We start from the raw sequence: 20976 nt of genomic DNA, 5'->3' as shown, positions 1-20976 counted from the left end.
GTTTTATGCTCAAAATAGGTCAAGCATATAATGCACAAGTGGTGTTGACGGATGTTATTTAAAGTTGCGTAAACCACAAATGCATAAAAAATAAATTAATGGTTCCACATTTCAGGCCTTCGCTCGTCTGACTTCTCCAGCCAGACTGTGACCACGAGAAAAGGTTACAGTGCAAAGATGAAAGCAATCGGACAGCAGACTTTAATCAGCCATGTGTCCAAACAGTGGCGTGATTATCAGGAAGTTTGGATATGGGCAAGTGTAATGTCACATGATACAAGCGTCAAAGAGGAGCACCACCATCTGAGGAAAACAATAGAAGGTACCCCCCAAAAAGAGCTTTAAATCCCCCTAATAAATCCCTGAAAATGTCAGTGTTTTTATTGATCATGTTATCTTTACACCTGGAAACTATTTATTCAGCCATTGTTAAAAGTAAATATTAAGAGTGCAAATATGCCAACATCCATCTGAGTTTCATTACTCTTTAATAGAAATAAAAAAGGACAAATGTTCCAGCAACACTTTATTACAGACGATATTGTAAATGGTTAAGTTATGCCAGGACACCCGACTGCAGATTAAAACAATTGCTTTTTCCTCATATTTCACAGGTACTTAAACACATTTATTAAACTCCATTATTTCAACACAGATGTTTGTGTTTTCCAACTGTAGTTCATTTTTTTTTTAAAAAGGCAGAAATATCATTGGACCCAACTTGGTTTGGTGCAGCTCTGCAAGGACAGAAAATTAATTGAATCAGTTGATCATTTTATGACTCAAAATGTGTTTCATAAACAGAGTACTACAACCGAGTAGTATGTATGCAATATACCAGTTTGTCTGTGCTTTGTTTTGCTCCTCAGCGCCCTCTTGTGGTTGGACTTGGCACCACTGGAGTGATTCTTTTTAACTCTTCTGCAGCTCTTGCACACACGGTCAATCCCATCCACTGACCTCCACCTGACAGATACAAACACACTTGATTATATTTTGTTCACTTATTTTGGGGAATAAGTCAAGCAGTCCGTTTTTAACAATAGACAGAAAGAACCGGGATAGTGACACGGACCTCCCCCTCCTCAACGAACAGGCCTTTTTCACACGCTGCTTGTTTGAACTGGGCTCTGCTTCCAGGTAACATGTTAAATACATCTAGAGGAGACACAATGACACACTGGAGGCATTTTTCTTTAAACTGTAGATTAAACAAACAAGGGAAACTGGTTCTGACAGTGTGCCTGTGGTCCTGGTGGAAGAGGAAAGGTTCAAGTTGAATATGGAGGAGTTGGTCCTGGACTCTGGGCAGGAAACGGGACCTCGAGCCGTTCAGCTGAGAGTCTGTAAAACATCTGCAAAGAGCAGGCATGTCCTTATCAGATTAAACCAGTAATTTGGGTTAATTTTATAAAGAATATAGAAACTGGATGTGTTCATGCACGCAATGTGCACCCAATTCCGTTCAAAGGAATTCAATTTGGAAAATTAATTACAGGAACCACTGTAGACATTAAAAGACCTGAAGGACTCACCCGTGGTGGTCTATGAAGGGGTATCTGGGGAAAGAATTCCCATCGGCGGTCAGAGTAGCCACACAGCTGTCTGCATACAGACGCAGAGGAAGGTGATGATGATCTACAGAGGCTTCGATGTTGACCACTTCACCCAGGAAGTAAACTGATGACTTTCTCTCGCTGCTCCAGTCATCTGAGGAAGGAAAACCCCAAAACAATCTGTACGGTTAATGGTTCACACACACAAACATATAACTTAGTTGCCAATACCACATAAAGAACAGATTTTTTTTAAAGAAGTCTTGCATTTGGCTTTTGTTAAACATGGAACAGGTTGTAAAAACATCCAATACAGGACATGAACTCATTGTCCTCCAGTTATTTCCCTGTTGGTGGGCCTTTACTTTAATATTTTTCAAATAGGTCGTGTTAGGAGATTGTTTATCGACCAGACTGAAACCAACTCACTTGTCATGAGCCTGAGGTGGAAGTCCAGGTCGAGCTGTTTAGACTGGATGGAGATCTGAGGACTCCAGGTTGGTTTCAGGGCCCGGCTTCTCACTTCGTACCTCCTGCAAGGTAGAGGGACTTCAACAGAAATCCCTTCCTTATCTATCCCGGAAACTAATAATTGATCGTAGAAACTACCCTCATAAATTGCCTAACTTATAGCAAATGATTGACTTAAAACGTCAATTGCCATTTTAAAGCTTAAGGGAAAGTATTGCCACCTTTTGGCAAATAAGTGTGCTGACAATTTGATATGAAAATAATAGAAATGAGAAAATCGCATTAAGAAGGGATCTCTTCAGGGACATTAACAGGAGGATAAATGACAGCAACCGTAAACTATTTCAACATACATACATTTACAATAATAATAAAAAGAGTGTGAATCTATCCTGTTAGGCTGAAAAATAAAAAAAGGTGAAATAAAGCCTCCCCAGCTATGGCTTATTCATGATTCTTAGAACTTTTATTTAAGGTTTTATAAAGAATCCCTTTAGTTTGAATGACGTTTGCTTTCTACCCTTTGGTTTGTGTGAACGCACCTTCCATATTCACACTGGACTGGAATAGCAGCTCCTTCAGTTTGCAACGAGCCTCCAGGTGATGGAGGAGGAGAGTACAGCAGGAGGTTGTTGTAGAGCACAGTACTCTGGGTGAACTACACACAAAGCACCATCAATATTAAACCACTAGATGGCAGCATTGAGCAACGACCCAGCTGGGTTTCGCTGCATTCACGACTCAAGAGTAAACTGGGGTTTTCGGGTTTTTCTAGTTGTACATTTGCTGAACAGTAAAACCAACGTTACATTTGCATTATTTAGGAGGCTCACCAACCGTCACTTCACTCCCGCACTCAGCCAAAGGCGCTCTGATGACGTACTCCCCTATTGCAGACATCTTGGCCGTGCAGTGATCTTGCACAGCGCTGAAAGGGCCGAGCCTCAAGTGCGTGGGCTCCACGGGCAGGCGGCCCTGGTCAAACAGATACGCTTTCATCACGACCTCGACGGCGTCCTCGTGACATTTCACCGCAAACGTCTTGACCTTGTGGTCGACGACAGGGTCCCCGAAGCGAGCTTTGTTTGTCTCGTGCGAAGAGTCCGCTTCGAGGGCGGCCAAGTCAGAGAAAGACAGAAAAATAGGTTTGGTCTGGTAAGTGTAGCACTGAATCGTCACCAATCTGGAGAGAATATAGAGAGGAAGTGTAAAGTCCAGGGACGTGAGAGGCATTGTGGTGGCGGTGCGTTGAACACTTCTCTCCTGGTTAAGTTTCCTCATGTGCCCCGTCAACACGAGCAGGAACACACCTGAAACTCATCATCCTTGATTAGTGACCTGCAGATCACTAACAATCACACGTGTTGACTGAAAAAAATGCTTTTTTAAAAATGTTGTAGGACAAAAAAGCATTTTATTCACACAGAAAAACTGTACATATTGCATTTTAAAGTCTGTAATTTGTGGTAAACATATTGAAATGTACCATATTGTTTGCATAAGGAGAGATGTAACAGCGTGTGCACGTAATAAAATACTGTAAAGGACGCAAACATGAATGGAAAAGGCTTCAAACCTTGATCCAAAAAGAGTGTTTAAAAAGGTGCAACAGTTCTTAAAAGGCTGACACCATTCACATACAAATAACAGAGGAAATGTAGTTTAAAAACATAAACTCTAGAACCAAGATTTGGCACCAGAATGATAATAAAAATGTAGGTTGACTGTAAATGCTACAATAGTGTCACAATACATAATTTCTTCGCAGTTTGCAGCCAAAATTGAGGTCATTCTGTTGCCGTCTGCGTTTCCCCTTTTTGGAAACTTTTCCCTCATAGCTCCCCAGCGTCATGTGTCGTCCCCTCCTCTCCTGTGCCGTCACTTTCTGCCTCCTTGTCCCTTCTTTTGGTCCCCATGTCTCCTTTCCACGCCTCCTTCATACATTCTGAGGGAGCGATGGAAAGACAAAACAAATCAGAGGAGGTTTGAGCTCCACAGTTTATGTTCTGCAGAGGATAAGTTCATGTCTACATGTCACTGCTCTCACAGAAAGTGGTTTTAAATTTGTATTCAACCTACCTTGCTCTGATGTCTCGAGGACGTGGTTCTGACAGAGGAAGTTCTCCAGCCTCTGGTCCTGATGATGGAAGTACCAGTCCTCCACGACGTCCTCGTACTGCTCCAGCATCGTCTCGCACTGAACAACACACACACACACAAACAAGTTTAAGTGGTCAAAAGTAGGTACATTAATACATACATTTGTATTTGTTTTACATAACCAGGGGTGTTCCTGGTTTTCGTTAAAGCTGTTGTTCATTTTTTTTACGATGACTGAACAAGTTAAAAAATGCCTTCCTGTGTTTTTGACTGACTTTATTTTACTAGAAATAAATTATTAATGTATGTTAGACTGAGGGTTGTAAAATATTTTTTTTTATTAAAACAATGAAAAGTTTGATTGCGTTTCAACATTTACGACAGCCACACACACACACACAAACACACACACCTGTTTTTTCATGTCAGAAACCTCGACAGAGGGTTCGTCCCACAACTCAAACGGCAGACCCAAATCCACTTTAACTCCTTTGTGGACCAGGTTCTTCAAAGTCGACATGGTCTGACTGGTACCCTGTAAGACATATACACCAGCTGGAGGACAGTTTGATACACAAATCGATGCAAATGTTTGCCAATGACAGGAGCACCAAACTCCAAACAAGGTATTGGAGGTAGATTGTTTTATTCCAAGATGGACCCAAAGCCATTAAAACACATGTAATGCAGGTGGGACCTTTACAAAGCAGAAGGATGTAAGTCACCTTGGCATATCGGAGGCTGCCAGGCCTCTCTGCATGAACATTATACTGAAGGATGCGCTCACAGATGTTGTCTACCGCCTCAGTCAGCCGGGTTTCTCTGGGATCAGAATAGAGAGATAGATAGTTGCTTTATTAATCCTGCAAGAGGAACATGTTTCGTTAAAGCAGCATTTATACATACAAGTAAAGCAATATTAAATATAAAAATGCACAATGTATACAGAAAATAGAATATCATAATATTAATAAAACTAACAAAACAATAGTGCAAACCAAACAACAGTATAACGGTGTTATAGCTGATTTGGCCAGAGGTGATTTATTTTCTAGTCTTATATGCAGGCTTTCCTGCACCTTGAACAATGCAGATGCTCCATGCAAAGCGGCATTTACTTCCTATTAAAGTGATATTTCACAGATTTAACTCACGAGGTGTAGTATTTAATCTTTCTTCTTCTCTTGCCTGTGTCCAGCACCTCTCCGACCTCCAGGACTTCTTTGGAGCGACCAGTCTTCTCCAGCACATCCTGCAGCTCTACCGTCAGAAACTTGCACACTGACGAGACAGTAGAAAACCACATTAAAACTATTTACATACACGGAGCTATAAAGTCACTTAAAGAGCGTCACAGCAGCTGGCCGGTCTCACTTCTTCGTCCCACCTTCGCATTTATTCGGCAGTCTCTCGTCTTCTTCTGCTGTAACAGACCAGCAGGCACAAAGTAAAACCAGCATAGAAAGTTTCATTGCAACAGTTTGTTCTTCAGCTTTCAGGCGAAACAAATTTTAATATCTCCGCAGCCACATCGGCATTCTTTTGGAAACTTGGAACTGCGCATGCGCAACAGACACGACTTGTCGATGCCTGGTAGTTGGATTTCAGGGAAGATTGTCGATAGAAGAAGACGCCATCGCCGTTTCATGAGAAAAAGCCTATTTATTTCATTAGGTTACACTTTTACCTCCACCCTTCTCTTATTTAATTGATATTACCTTTTGAGTTCAAACATATTTAATCAAATAATTGCTAAACATTTTCTTCAACAGTTTGCCTTTAGCCCCATTTGCGTGACTTAATGACTGCTTTTGTGTTTCGAGTAATTTCACGCACATTTACTCGGTTCATAGTCGAAAATCTGATATATGGCTATGTATGAACGAATGCATTCATAATATGCAGTATAAAAACAATATGCTAGTATGTAGAATAAGTACTTGTTTTGTACATATCTAGTATTATTGTATATAATGCCAATATATATTATAGGATATAATATACTTGGCAGCCTATATCTTATTAACATTAGAATATTGTATTTATTTTATTGTTTCTACCTAATCAGTATAAACATGTGGATATGCATTACTTACTATGTAGTAGGCCTATGTAAATACATTCATGTATTATATGATATGTTATCTAACGTGTTTCCTATTAAACCGAAAATAAGCTGCAGTATTTAAATATAAATTAGGGTATGCAAAAGTATAATAAATCCATATTTTGGGATAACAGACACTTCACAGCAGGAAGCGCCTGAGATGTAACATACCAGCTGGCTGAATTAAAACAACAACAAACATATAATAAATGAATACCTCATTTATCAACAGAATAACACACATTTTAAAAATCATTAAAAGCAGAGCCTTACTGGAAAATAAAACACTTGCATAGTAAGGTGTTGATACTAATTGTGCTATTTGCCTTTATTAACTGCTTTTCAATTATGATGAATTGGATCTTCGGCTTCTTTTGGTCCTTACGAAAGACATTCAGCTGAAACAGGATTTCTAGTTTATCAGCCCTGTGTTGCTGCTTCCGGTCGACCACATAGAAATGGGGGATAATTAGCTTGATATTTGGCAGCGAGGTGGTTAAAATAGAAGGCGCGTGTCTTTTGGCTTCTCAGGTGTCAGGCGAAACACACTCGACAGCAACAGATACCCCTGGAGTCTGTGAGGGAAATGAGAGGAGAGGAGAGGGGGGAAGAGGAGAAGAGAAGAGACCAAAAAGATAAGACAGAAAACGAGGAAAGAGGGGAAGGGAGGACCACGTTAATATGAGGACAGAAAAGAAAACATGTGAGATATGAGGAAGGGACAAGAAAAAGCTCAGTCAACCAGAAGTGAGTGACACACACACACACACACACACACACACACACACACACACACACAAACACGCACACACTCCTGCAAAACATACTTGTCTATGTTCTCCAGCTGCAAAACCGTTTGCACACAGACGTCAGAGGATAAAGTGTTGATCTTCAGTGTCCGTAACTCAAGAGTAACTGCAGTAACTTTAATATTTTACTGGTGCAATGAATGCTTCCATGGATATAATTGTGTGTTATCTCACTCAGGGAGGTGACTGTCTGTCTGTCTATTGTCTGTGTGGATGGGATAAAGTTACAGCTGTGTCACCGTGCGCTGTAAGTTAAAGCTGTATGCACATGGATACACACACTCAGAGGCTGTTTTGTACAAACACACACACACACACTCACACACACACATAACAGATGGTGTCAGGGAACTTGCAGCGCTCACGTTAAGCTGTATTTTTTACCCTGCAGCATCATCATTTTCTTTGCATTATTATTAACACAATTATTTCTTCTGGTTTCTAATTTTTTTTTTTTGCATCCAGGTCCAGTGAAACACATCTCTAAGATGCCACTCAGTTAAGTGTCTGGGGGAGATGAATCAGACGCTCCCGACAGATTTAGAGGACAGAAGAAGAAAGTGTCACTCAGCTGAACAGCTGACTCTGGGACAAAGAAGAACAAGAAGAATGAGAGGACACGTGCTGGAGATTGGTCCCGGCAGAGCTCGTCTGATTGCATCTGACAAATAAGGATTCCCTCAGTGACCGAAGGAGGACATGGTCCAGAATCTTAAAGGTTCATCTCAGGAACGCAAGTGGATAAACTTTGAGTCTGACTTTAAGGTAATAGATATTTACCTGCAGTTTATAGTATAACAATTTTTTTCCACCTCACTAATGTATAACCAGTGACATGTCACAATGCAATAAATAATAATACTAAGAATAACGTCACTAATATAAGCTGAATGGCAGCAGTCACTCAAAGATGATGCAATCCCTTTTAATACACAGACAATAATATGTCTATATTAATAGTATATTGTCTAATATTTCTGATGCTGCCAGAGGATGTGTAGATCAATAATGTGTGATGTCAAACTTGTATTATAAACATATATTTTCATATATTTAAAATAATGTTTCATTATTTAATTATAGTCGTGAATGAACAGTACCATCCATTTATAATTGTCGCAGTTAAATCATTCATTAATAAACAAATAAGCTTTATGTGGATAACATCTTCTTATAATGGAGCTTTGAAGAGTCCTCTCTTCTTACACAAACTATAAAGCGGCCTTTAAGGATGTTCTTTGAGTATTTACACGTCCAGTTCAGTCTTTACTGTCGCGTACGGGAAATCTTGGTCAAAATATCACACAGAAAATTAAAGGGAGGGAAAATTTAAACTAGAAATTGTAATAACATATTCATTAATATATTTGACTGACTTAACTGTGATGAATTTGTTGAGCTTTCATTAATCATGGTTCATGAACGAGTGTTCCCTTCATATGTTTTCCTCGCGTTCATCTGTCTCTCCGCATAAATATGATAGAAGAGAAACAAAACCTCGCTGATAATTGATGACACTGACCTGTGAGATATCTGCAAACCCAAGCTCCTGCAAGGTTTCGTCTCTGTTTCTCCTCTCTGCACAGCAAGACCCTGAGTTGACCCCGCAATGAACACACACACACACACACACACACACACACACACACACACACACACACGCACACAAACACACACCTGGCATACTGTCGCCGAGACACACACACCAGTTGATGCTCTGCTGACTCGGGGAACCCCAGCAGTTCATATCACTGATGACTAAAACGGTAGCATTACCCTACTGCTGCCCTCACCCTATCCCCTCAACACACAAACACACACACACACACACACACACACACACACACACACACACACACACACACACACACACACACACACACACACACTTCAGGACCTATATACCTATGTATTTTGCTGTCCGTTATGGTTATGGTTCAGCCATAAAACACATCACTCACCAGCATATTAGCACACTGACTGTATGTCTTGTGAATAACTATGCAAACAAAGATAATCAGTGTTTACATTTTGACTACGAACACTTGAATTAGGTTTACAAAAGTTTCCTTTTTGTCTGACAAAAAGTTAAGTAGCAGTGAAAGAAAATAACAAGTTACCAAATAAAATAATAATAGTTACCAAACCACTCTTTCCTTCAGTAAAAACTGTATCACTAAGACGAATGCTGATGTTTGATAACTGTGCTGCTTTTTTTTACAACTGTAATTCTTCTGTCTATGAATTTGAAATTAATTTAAGATGTTCTATAAATATGCGGACACCCTATGCTGCTTCATGAGCATCATCTCTCCCCCATTTCTCATCTTCTCTCCACCCGTCCTAAAAGCCTCTCCTCTCCGGGCCACAATGCCCGATCGAGTGAACAACTTCCAGGGTCAAAGCTTTCACAAGCTGAGGCGGTCCTGCTTGCGTCGAGGTGCGCTCTTCATGGACCCCCTGTTCCCCGCCACCGCACAGTCCCTCTTCTACAAGAGGGAGCCCCCACCGGGACTGACCTGGAAGAGGCCGAGGGTGAGTGTGACACGAAGGGAGAAGCTCTTCCCCGAAATTGTATTAAATAGATATCTGATAATTATTGCTTTAACACATCTGCATTGCCATGTGTTCGTAGTTCAAGCCGGTTCACACAACGAGGAGTTATTTTACAAATATATCCCTTCTCCTCCCTCATCTAAATTGAGTGGCCCGGATCAGCATGCCATGTTTCCATCAGATTAGGGTTAATTAAAGTACTTTCTATTATGGGAGAGGCGTCAGACAGTGAGACCTTGAGTGGCGCGTGATGCCGATGGGCCGCTCTACTGGTGTGTGTGTGTGTGGATGCGGCTGAGTTTAAAAAAGGCAGCAGCCAATTTAAATAGCCCAGGTGTTTTTAGCCCAGTGTTGAGATGGGTGTAGCTGTGTATAAGTATCCGTGTTTATTGTGGCTACAGCAAGCAACGCGTTCTTTAACGGGGGGCAATGAAATTAGAGGTTAAAGTCATGGTTACATTATTTATTGTCCAGTGTCAATGGCCAAAAACCAAAATGCAATAGTGCAAAATGGAAAATGGAGACTACAACATGAGTTGTTTTTCTGTCACACAAAAGTCTCCAAAGCTTTTCCCCCAGAAATAAATCTTAGTTTTTGCATTTCTTAACCAAAATAAATGTAAGCTTTCTAAAGACCATGATATGTAATACCCTTCTCACTGTCATACTGGTCAAAGAATGACTGAAAACTACCACCAAAGCCTCCAATAATCAATTATTAATTAATACAAAAATTCGTAATAAATGAATCAATAAAGTGACCTGGACCCAGATAAGTAAACAGATACAAAAATAATAAGTTATACTTGTCTTTATAGGAAGGAAAACATTTGCAAAAAGACTCAAGACGTATATAAATGAAACTTGCTACGGCCTTTTTGTTTGTTTGTAGAAATGCAATGCTTTTGAAGACTAATTTAGTTTCAAATTCCAAAATGCTTGTGTGTTTTGTTAAAAAATTCATTCAGGCCAAACCCATGCTCTTAATGTGAAACCATGCTGGTGATTAATTTGTTAATTCAAGGCAGAAGAGTTATTGGATTTCTGTTCCTAATGCTACACTCAGGTATTTTAAGCGTGTAGTAACGGGGAGTCGGATGATCGGGTGGCATCTGGACATTACGGTTCATATCTTGTCTGGAGTTACATTTAATGGGGTTCGGACCAACAAGTGTGTATTTGTTTGCGTGTGTGTCCAGCAGCACCTCTACTGTCACCCAACCGTGTCCAAACTGAGATCAACAGTTCCACACAGACAGGATCTGTCTCCTCGGCAGTGCTCTGACACCTACAGACCTCACGAAACACTAAAGCTAACAGCTGCGATCATGAACCGTTTAAAGCTGCAATATCATCAATATTTATATGTCAACAATGGATCAAATGTGCCATGTGAAAGGGGTAAAACACACATAGAATGATCACCTGACTCTGCAGGTCCCCTCAGATCTACGGAGCATGTTAGTGTCTTTCGTTTTGGGTGTTTTCTGACCTGCAACTTGACCTCATTTTAGTTCTCATCAGCATTGTTTCATACAGCAGGCAGGCAGCTGGATTTTAAAACTCATTGTACACTATGCAGCACTAAAAAACAGACACTAGCGACTAGAGTGAACATACTGTAGCATTTAGTAGCTAGATAAGAGCTAAAGAGAGATTATCATACTTCCATTTGTCAGGTGACCAGAAACATGACTTCAAATGAATCCTATTGCTGCTCCTTGTCTGTTTCATTTATAAATAATATGTGTCTCTTTCTTCTAAACACCCCACAGGAGATATGTAAGGACCCCCGTCTGTTTGTTGATGGCATCAGCACTCGTGACTTGCACCAAGGCAGTCTGGGTAACTGCTGGATGGTGGCTGCCATTTCCTGCTTATCATCTGAGCCATCTCTCTGGAAGAAGGTTGAGTATTCGTGTCGTCCTTTCTCTCTTGCATCCTTCTTTCTCTCCTCTTTTCCTTCCTTCAATGCATCTCATCTCACTCCCAGGTGATCCCAGACCATGTGGACCAGGAGTGGAAGACAAAGGATCTCGATCTGTACGCAGGCATCTTCCATTTCCGGTTCTGGAGACTCGGCCGTTGGACGGACGTTGTTGTGGACGACCGTCTGCCGGTCAGCGCGGACGGCGTGCTGCTCTTCTGCCGCTCGGCCACACCACGAGAGTTTTGGAGCGCCCTACTGGAAAAGGCCTATGCCAAGTAAGGACTCTAGAATCGTAAATTCCTCCCCTCTTCAGGACTCAAGTGTAGTTTCAGTCCCCTATAAAGGCCCTACAAGCCCCAAGAGCCATAGTAACCATGGAAGCACATCCTTTGGCAACACCCACAAATACTCTTGTTCTACTACAAACAAACACCTGTGGAGTGAGACATGGGAAAGGGAGAAGAGCGGCCAGTTATGAATCATTCAGTCAATCTATCTGGTTACTCTCCAGGCTAAATGGTTGCTACGAGGCCCTGGAGGGAGGAAACACGACAGAGGCACTAATCGACTTCACTGGCGGGGTTTCGGAGCCCCTCAGCCTGGACCGCGAGGCCCTCATCCTGCACAGCGATCAGAGGAGGGCCTTCTTCCAGACGTTAGCGAAGGCTCATGAACGTAAAGCCCTCATCACCTGCTCCATACGGGTAGAGTCTATATCTCGGGAGTATCTTCATACAAAAGAGATGCACGGTATGTCAGAAATGCATGTATAAAGCAATGTATTATTTCTCAGCCAGCAGAGGGGGAGGCAATGGAGTCGCTGCTGGACTGTGGCCTGGTTCGAGGACACGCCTACGGGATCACAGCAGTGAGGAAGGTGAGGCTGCGGGAGACGGCGCCGGGTTGGATGTCCCGACTCTTCATGGTGCGCATGAGGAACCCGTGGGGGACCACACACTGGACGGGTGCCTGGAGTCAGGGGTGAGGGTGCTTTGAACTCTGCACTGGTTTCAACTGCCACATGTATGACTGCTGCTGAGTACATCATATGTTTTGCTGGAGCTGTGGGAGAGTTTTACAGTGTCAGTCTGTTTTAACAACATTTTATAATTACAATTTTGACATTTTACAATAGTGTTGGAACTATTTTACAAGAGACATCTGCCATTTACATTAAGAAAGTCTGAGAAAGTCTCAAAATGGCCAAAATGGACCTATAAAGATTTCCAGAAGTTGAAAAGCTACTTGTACTTTTCACATTTCATTTCCAGTTCGTTGAACCTTGCAGCGCTGCTTTTTATTTCCCCTGCTGCCTTTGGCCTTATTGTCCTTGCGCGCCCCCTGCAGGTCGCAGCAGTGGCAACAGATGAGTCGTGCAGAGAGGGAGAAGACGGGCCTAATTGTCCGAGACGTTGGGGAGTTCTGGTAGATCTTCATGCTTTATTATTTGTTTGGATTACTTCAGCAAGGAAAGAACAATGGTGAATGAATGTCAAATTAAATGAATGTCCGACTAATTGATTTCCTCTCCTGTTCCTCAGGATGGATTTCGAGGATTTCTGTCACTACTTCACTGACGTGGTGGTTTGCCGGCTGGTGGAGAGGGCTCTGCTGTGGCCGAGCTCCCACTGGAGGGAAGTGCGTCGCTATGGAGAGTGGGCTCAAGCTCCCACCACCGTGGGAAAACCTCCATCCACCGTCCTCCACAGCAACCACGCGCTGAGCTTGGGGAAGAACAACACCAAACCTGGAGTGACGAAGCAGCGAGGTAACCGGAAGGAGGCCAGACTTGGGGAGAGCCAGCAGAAGAAGGGAGGGGAAGGAGCAAAGTGTGAGCGGGATGAGGCTGTGAAAAAGGTGAAAAAGGAAGACGATGGTGGAGATGTGGGAGGATGGGAGGCACAGATGGATAAGAGGAGTCGATGTGGAGGATGCATCAACCACAGAGACACTTTCCTGCACAATCCTCAGGTAAAAACTGAAGTGGAAACTTTTAGTTTGTGACGACTGCATGGATTTATTCACATGTTTTCTTTTCTAGTTCATGTTTGAGGTGAGAGGCAAAGAGCAGGAGGTGCTGATCTGTCTGCAGCAGGAGGACAGGAGAATACGGAGGAAAGATGGAGGAGGAGATAACCTGCCTATTGGCTTTGAGGTGCTGAAGGTGAGCATGTTGACGGACCACAACGTGAACAAAGAGGTTTTCAGCTGTCGCAGAGATGATGATTTCGCTGCTGCCTTGTCGTGGCCCAGGTGGAGGTGAACCGCTGCAGCCGCGTGCAGTGTGTGGTGGAGCAGGCGGCCAGCTCGGTCTACATGGACTCCCGCAGTGTGACTCTGAGGGGGACTCTGGCTCCAGGGCGCTACGTCGTGCTGCCCACCACCTTCCTGCCGGGCGTCACGGGACGCTTCCTGCTACGCCTCTTCTGCCATTCCCATGTCAGACTCAGGTCTGTCACAGATGTTTGATGATGGCAAAAAAAGCCAACATAATGGGACATCCTCGTTTTTGTTTTAATTTTGTATTCCAAACACAACTGTTTTTCTACTGTGAGAAATGGAAACGGCTGCAAATGATTGAAACAACAAAAATGAAAAACATTCAGATTAAATCATTATGGTGTAAAATAAGTGTGTAAAGATATGTGCATTTATTTCAATATGTACCTTCTTGCAAGAGTGCGTAATGTGGATTTGACATGTTGACATGATATTTAATGTGCTGGTATTCTCACATTTCTATCCTGTGTAAAAGAAAACCAGGAATGAGAAAAGAAACATATAAAGTGGGGACAAATAATAATAATGTAAAAAATAATCACTACAAATATGTAAATATTGTATTTAATATGAAAATATTGTATTTAATGCCCTTCGCTTTTACAGGAACGGTACGTTTCTTGCTCTCAGATTTAACTCCACTTGGTTCCTCTTCAACCATCATTGCCCATCCTCCTTTTGGTTCATCTTTTTTTGTGTGTGTAGGGAATTGAGGGAGGATTTGCCGTCTCCCTCCGTCTTCCAGTGTTTTCTACCTCAACACACTGTGGTGACCACAGTCCACCTCCGCAGGGCTTCAGGACTCAGCTCTCCCAAACAGACAGGTGCACAACATCACATCTCCAGTTTTACAGACAGAGGAGGGCGCCATGCTTGTGGTTACGGGCCTACTTCTTTTCTCGTTTCTTCTTTACGCCATGCTGTGTGTTATGATCCACAGCTCCAGATGTTTATGCCATAGTGCGGTGTGAGGATGACACCGTCAAGACGCATGTTTTCAAGGCGGAGGGAAACCCCGAGTTCAACCTCAGAGCTGTTTTCTACAGGAGATACCCCAGCACATCCATCTCGATTGAGGTTTGAAACACACACACACACACACACACACACACACACACACACACACACACACACACACACGCACACGCACACGCACACACACACAGTCACACACACACACACACACACACACACACACACACACACACACACACACACACACACACACAGTCAATCCTGTCTTGTGCGCAGTTGTGGAGCAGAGGTCGGCTGTGGGATTGCGTGCTCGGCGAGGCTCGCATCCAGACGACGGAGTCTGAGAGGAGTCGGAGCCATGTGATCGATCTGCGAGGCGGCCAATCCCGTTCGGGATGCGTCTATGTTGAGACATCCTCCAGCGTCTGCCTCACAGACCTGTGATTAACAGCATTGTCTGGTTGCCCCGGTAACGTCCTACCGGGAAGAAGCTTTGACACTTTGAGTATAGGTGTATTGTGTATTTCACTATTTACTGTGTTTGATGGTGATCTGCTGGTCAGACGTGAAGGTGGGCATCCTTCATGACTTCAGCAGTCTATCAAAAGGACATTTGTAACTGCTGCCAAAATAAGTTTGAGTGCAATTATATTTAATATTATTACTATTGTTTTTGTCATGTGTTTTCCTGCTGTCGCTGTCATTAAAAGTGTTATCTTCGTAATATGCTTGAATGTCAATGTACAAAATCACATTTGCATTTGTGTAAATATATTCTAATTTTAATTTTTACTTTTTAAAAATGTTTAATATGGCTAAATATGTCTGTTTATTTAATTATTTACATTTAAATTCTTTAAATAATTATGATATTTTATAGAAAACATTTGAAAGACCTATTTATTTATGGACTTTTACTTCAGAGATTTGATCCAACACAGATCCAACACAGGTGTCTCTTCGTTCAATATTGCTGACCTGAGATGGATTATTATTTTTCACTATTAGACAAGACTAAAATCAGTAGTCAGACAATGTGCACTATTGAAGTGTCTAAAAAAACATGAACATGCAACTGTTATGTTTGTGTTTTTCATTGCATAAAGCCAAAGAATCAAAGACAGACATGTTGCATTTTAAGATATTTTGAGTTATTTTAAAGATGCTACAGGATGCATTTGTATGTCTTTGTGAATTAAAATATAATTACTGTGGACAGATAAGAGGGATTGGTAGTTTAAAATATAAATATATTTCATTCATTTCTTTTTTGGGGGGGCCATTATGAGGCAGCTGATGAAAGCTGTAAATAACATTCTAAACACACACTGAACATTGAACATTCTAAAAACACTGAACATTCTAAAAACACTGAACATTCTAAAAACACTGAACATTCTAAAAACACCGAACATTCTAAAAACACCGAACATCCTAAAAACACCGAACATTCTAAAAACACTGAACATTCTAAAAACATTGAACATTCTAAAAACACTGAACATCCTAAAAACACTGAACATTCTAAAAACACTGAACATTCTAAAAACACTGAACATCCTAAAAACACTGAACATTCTAAAAACACTGAACATTCTAAAAACATTGAACATTCTAAAAACACTGAACATCCTAAAAACACTGAACATTCTAAAAACACTGAACATTCTAAAAACACCGAACATTCTAAAAACACTGAACATCCTAAAAACACGGATCATTCTAAAAACACTGAACATTCTAAAAACACTGAACATCCTAAAAACACGGAACATTCTAAAAACACGGAACATTCTAAAAACACGGAACATTCTAAAAACACTGAACATCCTAAAAACACGGAACATTCTAAAAACACGGAACATTCTAAAAACACTGAACATTCTAAAAACACTGAACATTCTAAAAACATTGAACATTCTAAAAACACGGAACATTCTAAAAACACTGAACATCCTAAAAACACGGAACATTCTAAAAACATTGAACATTCTAAAAACACTGAACATTCTAAAAACATTGAACATTCTAAAAACACTGAACATTCTAAAAACATTGAACATTCTAAAAACACTGAACATTCTAAAAACATTGAACATTCTAAAAACATTGAACATTCTAAAAACACTGAACATTCTAAAAACATTGAACATTCTAAAAACACTGAACATTCTAAAAACATTGAACATTCTAAAAACACTGAACATTCCAAACACGCCAAACATTCTAAAAACACAGAACATTCTAAAAACACAGAATATTCTAAAAACACTGAATATTCTAAAAACATTGAACATTCTAAAAACACGGAACATTCTAAAAACACGGAAGAAAGCTGTAAACACAACGTTGACATATTATCACTTCATTAAGTTAATATGGCAAACAGCTGCCGTTTAAAGGTCCACGAAGCTCCTTTTTTTCTGGCAGAAAACCAGTGTTTCAACGAAAAAGTGCCGCAAGCGCTTTTCTCAAATGTTTCCAAGACAACAATATCTCAACATCATATTGGCACTCTGACCCCCCTTGTACAGGAGACTAGCGTCGCTCCTTTGTCTTTTTTATTTTATCTATCACTCCACTATCCATATCTGGCCTTTTGCTGCTAAATGCTCCACTATGTTATCTAGCCAGTTCTAGGGCTGTACCCAAACCAGAACCTTTTTCATATAAATCATATTTAGCTGTTTAAAAGATTTAACTATTTATTTCCTGTAATAATACTGCTGTAAAACAGTCCAGCTAACTTCTTGGGAAATTCCCGTTTTAACTAAATTTGGTGGCACAAAATAAAAAGGTGTATTTTGAAAGACTAGTCTGAACATGTTTTTCAACTGTCTCGCAAAAATAATAATACAGTAATACTTTTAAATGTATAATGAGTTGCTAAAATGATATATTGTTCTGGGTTTAACGCCCACAATAGAATACATGGTGGTTAAGCTTCCCCACAACAATAACAGCACTAATACCATTAGTGCTGTTATTGTTGTTATTGTTGTTATTATTATTGTTATTCCAGTTCTGCTGCCCGATGAGCAATTTTTATTTTTTATTTTTTGTCGACGACCACCGAACAAATAGTCTACATGTTTTGGCCCATTATGCGTGAGAGCGCATCAGCTGACCGCGTGACAGCCTCTCTGGGCGTGCGCGCTCCCGAGAGGTGGAGGGTTGTCGTCTCACGAGGCGCGGCTTGTCACAGCAGCAGCAGACGGAAGGTGAACCAACAACTCAATCAAAGGTAAGTGTCGGAGGATAAAAAACAACAGGGACTTTCTTTTTTCATTACTATGTACACTATTTTTCATTTGCAGTTTGAACCCGTTTATCAGACTCCAGAAGTTGACTTGGTGGTGGGAGCATTTCACGGTACAAGGCGTCATCTTCTGTTCCGCGTGAAACAAAGTTTCATACATGTGTTTTTTAAACTGATTTGCACTGTGCACAGTGTCACGTCCAGGGGCGGAGACAGATGTTATACAAATGCAGGGCTCCCCCAGAGAGATTTACATTATATATAAAAAAAAAAAATAGTTTCAGATTATAGACTGCGGTCAAGCCAGCCTCCACTTCGAAAAACACAGTCAAGTCAGCCCGCACGGTTTTTTTCAGTACACGTATATATTAGGCATTACGGTACGAGCTGTACAAATTGACTTCAAAATAAGAGCAAACTTCCGGTGACCGTGATATGATGAAATACGCCTTTAAATACAGATACAGTAATAGATTAAACTAATCATGAATTTTATGAATGATGAATAAAATAGAATAGGAAGGTAACTCTTCCAATATTGGGACATTTTTATTTTGAATTTCAAAATAAAAGATATAGAAAATCCCATTCATGAGCAAACGTATCTCTAATTTCGGACTAGATTTAGAAGAAAATGGTGCATAGTTAAAAACTAATTTCACTTCTGATTCATAGTAAACCATCTCAGGATGTCCCTCAGAGACAATCAGGACATTCTGATGTTTCATTTCAAGATGAGAGCCTGTCAAAATCTCATTTCTGCGCTTACTTAAATTCAGTTCACGAGACCATTTATGGCTAACTTTAGATAATATGTAAAAAGGAATGGCCCATAGTTATGAACTCATTCCACTTCTGATGCATAGTAGACCATCTCAGGATGTCCCTCAGAGACAATCAGGACATTCTGATGTTTCATTTCAAGATGAGAGCCTGTCAAAATCTAATTTCTGCGCTTACTTAAATTCAGTTCACGAGACCATTTATGGCTAACTTTAGATAATATTTAAAAAGGAATGGCCCATAGTTATGAACTCATTCCACTGCTGATGCATAGTAGACCATCTCAGGATGTCCATCAGAGACAATCAGGACATTCTGATGTTTCATTTTAAAATGAGAGCCTGTCAAAATCACCTTTCTAACATGTATTTGAAATGAAACTACTTTGCCCAATCTTCCCAGGAGTTCAGATTGCTGTGCAGGCAACATGGACTGAAGGAAGCTTTTGGTTTCTCAAGAAGTCATGGGACTTACAATAACAGGAACTTCTTTTTTTATCTCAAATTGTTCTCCGGATGTCTTCATCATTCTGAAGCCATGACTCATATTTCTAAGATAAGAAAGATAAGGTAGGAATCTGGTGTAAACACATTAGTAATCTCAAAACCGTGTTATATAGGGCTGGAGTAGAGTTCACATAATTAATGTTGAGCTGACCATGTCAGAGAGATTGAGGGGAGATGACGCAAAGTTGAATGTATTTTAAAAGCCTAAAGGATTCCAGTCACTATATATTGTATAGTGGTGGACACTCATAATTAGGAGTTGCATGAAAACTAAATTGAATTGAGGCTAAATTAACTGACGTGACCCATGATTCGATCACGAGTATGCGTGAGATGTCCGTGCATCATTCCTGGTCCTTAAACATTCACAATGTCTTCAACATAAATTCAACACAAATACAATTCAATCTAGGACACTTCCTCGAGTAAGTGAAACTCCATTGATTTTACACATCTAATTCAGTTTACTCGTTGTGAGGCATACGATACCTGTGAAAACATATCACGACTAAACGAGTCTCACGTTTCCAGTTGCATCATGGGAAATGGAGTGTAATCCAAAAAGGAGTCTTTGAAGTCAACTTGGACTAATTCCTTGAAAGAGTAAAAGTTTCTCATCGCACTCCTGTAACATACAACAAATAAATAAAAAAATCTTGTCATCTTATCTTAACATTCTTAAAACCTTTGTTTTCTTCTTGTCTTCTAGCTGATAATGATCACTTTGAATAAAATGTTGTTTTTTCTTGATCTTCCTCTGTAGGTGAGCGTCCCCATTACTGATAATGTCAAACACCGGCCTTATTCGACGCATCAACAGCCAGCCTCCACTCCCAACCCCGATACTATGTGAGAGCAACTGAATCGCACACGTTCCTCTTGTAGTTCCATTTTGTTTTCATAATGTGCAGAAAGGGAGCAAGTGTCCACGCTTTCATCTAAATGTGTTCTTTCTTCCTGCAGCATGTTCAAAGTTGGCATTTTCTGTCATATCCATTGCTCAGATTGCCATGGGTGAGTGAGTGAGCGATTCACGTGCACGGACATTTTATTTCTGTTATTTGTTTCACTGAAATCTTACGTTTCAAATGTTGGAAATGTCCGAATTGATCAGCATTAAACTAAAAGCAACTAATCTCCTGTCGTCGACCGCTGCGTCCATCAGGTGCAGTGCATCTGGATGACTGTCCGCGGCAGCACTACATCCCCATCTATCTGATCGTGGCCGGAGTCTTTGGACTGGTGCTGTCGGTGTTCTCCTGCCTGCCCTGCACCAAAGCCCCCGAAGACGGCACCTTCAACCCGCTCACTCGAGTCTGCATGGCCTGGAACTCGTTGACATCTTTCTTCTTCTTCTGCTGGTTTATAGCCGGTGAGTTTAAACAGCTTGTGAGCTGACCAGTGAGCTCACGGGAGGAGAGCGTGACCCAAAGACTGTGTGACATCTATCTGACGTTATAACTGCAACAAAACTCCGACATCAATGCGATTTTATGTTAAGTTTAAACGCCACAAGTGCTGATTTAAGAACATAATGGACTCACGTGAGTTTCGCTTTGCCTCCATTTTGTTATTATCTTTTGTTTTAACAGGCATATAACTTTCATGTCCTCCAATTTGGAGGCTCTCCATGCTGCAATTCAC

The 20976-nt window shown here is 40.9% G+C and overlaps 4 protein-coding genes across 9 annotated transcripts in view; 2 read left to right on the top strand and 2 right to left on the bottom strand.

Annotated features, from left to right (window-relative positions):
• Positions 1-513: 513 nt before the first annotated feature.
• On the bottom strand, positions 514-3329 carry LOC117747968 (zona pellucida sperm-binding protein 3-like). Of its 2 annotated transcripts, XM_034557517.1 has the most exons (8): positions 2865-3329; positions 2570-2685; positions 1986-2089; positions 1536-1710; positions 1238-1355; positions 1076-1158; positions 839-966; positions 514-737 (listed from the first exon to the last, which is right to left on the bottom strand). In XM_034557517.1, exons 1-8 carry the CDS (start codon positions 3306-3308, stop codon positions 691-693), a joined length of 1215 nt encoding a protein of 404 aa, XP_034413408.1. In that variant the 5' UTR covers positions 3309-3329; the 3' UTR covers positions 514-690. The 2 variants fall into 2 exon arrangements, 1 of the variants encoding a protein (XP_034413408.1); XR_004611512.1 differs by lacking the exon at positions 1076-1158 and having other exon boundaries at positions 693-737.
• A 74-nt stretch (positions 3330-3403) lies between these two features.
• cnpy4 (canopy FGF signaling regulator 4) lies at positions 3404-7253 on the bottom strand. 5 transcript variants are annotated; one of them, XM_034557519.1, is made up of 7 exons: positions 7062-7253; positions 5502-6809; positions 5316-5408; positions 4853-4949; positions 4540-4662; positions 4107-4224; positions 3404-3972 (listed from the first exon to the last, which is right to left on the bottom strand). In XM_034557519.1, the coding sequence occupies exons 2-7, from the start codon at positions 5597-5599 to the stop codon at positions 3860-3862; spliced, it is 642 nt and encodes a 213-aa protein (XP_034413410.1). In that variant the 5' UTR covers positions 5600-6809; positions 7062-7253; the 3' UTR covers positions 3404-3859. The 5 variants fall into 5 exon arrangements, with proteins under 5 accessions (XP_034413410.1, XP_034413411.1, XP_034413413.1 ...); XM_034557518.1 differs by having other exon boundaries at positions 3440-3972; positions 5282-5408; positions 5515-6809; positions 7062-7250; XM_034557520.1 differs by lacking the exon at positions 5502-6809 and having other exon boundaries at positions 3407-3972; positions 5282-5408; positions 7062-7252.
• LOC117747967 (calpain-5-like) lies at positions 6684-15508 on the top strand. The gene is made up of 14 exons (XM_034557516.1): positions 6684-6981; positions 7509-7808; positions 9394-9578; positions 11375-11506; positions 11593-11804; positions 12041-12233; positions 12323-12510; positions 12877-12954; positions 13071-13500; positions 13571-13693; positions 13783-13979; positions 14515-14633; positions 14750-14886; positions 15061-15508. The coding sequence occupies exons 3-14, from the start codon at positions 9414-9416 to the stop codon at positions 15226-15228; spliced, it is 2142 nt and encodes a 713-aa protein (XP_034413407.1). The 5' UTR covers positions 6684-6981; positions 7509-7808; positions 9394-9413; the 3' UTR covers positions 15229-15508.
• A 2436-nt stretch (positions 15509-17944) lies between these two features.
• Positions 17945-20976, top strand: part of LOC117748198 (transmembrane protein 272-like) — a 4635-nt gene continuing 1603 nt past the window's right edge. The window contains exons 1-4 of the mRNA XM_034557850.1: positions 17945-18028; positions 20096-20181; positions 20296-20346; positions 20498-20704. Coding sequence (XP_034413741.1) covers positions 20118-20181; positions 20296-20346; positions 20498-20704 — 322 coding nt within the window. The 5' untranslated portion in view covers positions 17945-18028; positions 20096-20117. The remainder of the gene's footprint in view (positions 18029-20095; positions 20182-20295; positions 20347-20497; positions 20705-20976) is intronic.

This window comes from Cyclopterus lumpus, chromosome 18, assembly GCF_009769545.1.
Source record: "Cyclopterus lumpus isolate fCycLum1 chromosome 18, fCycLum1.pri, whole genome shotgun sequence".
In the NCBI taxonomy this organism is placed as follows: domain Eukaryota; kingdom Metazoa; phylum Chordata; class Actinopteri; order Perciformes; family Cyclopteridae; genus Cyclopterus; species Cyclopterus lumpus.
Note: the sequence above shows the minus strand (reverse complement) of the source record. Positions and strands in the feature narration are given on the sequence as shown.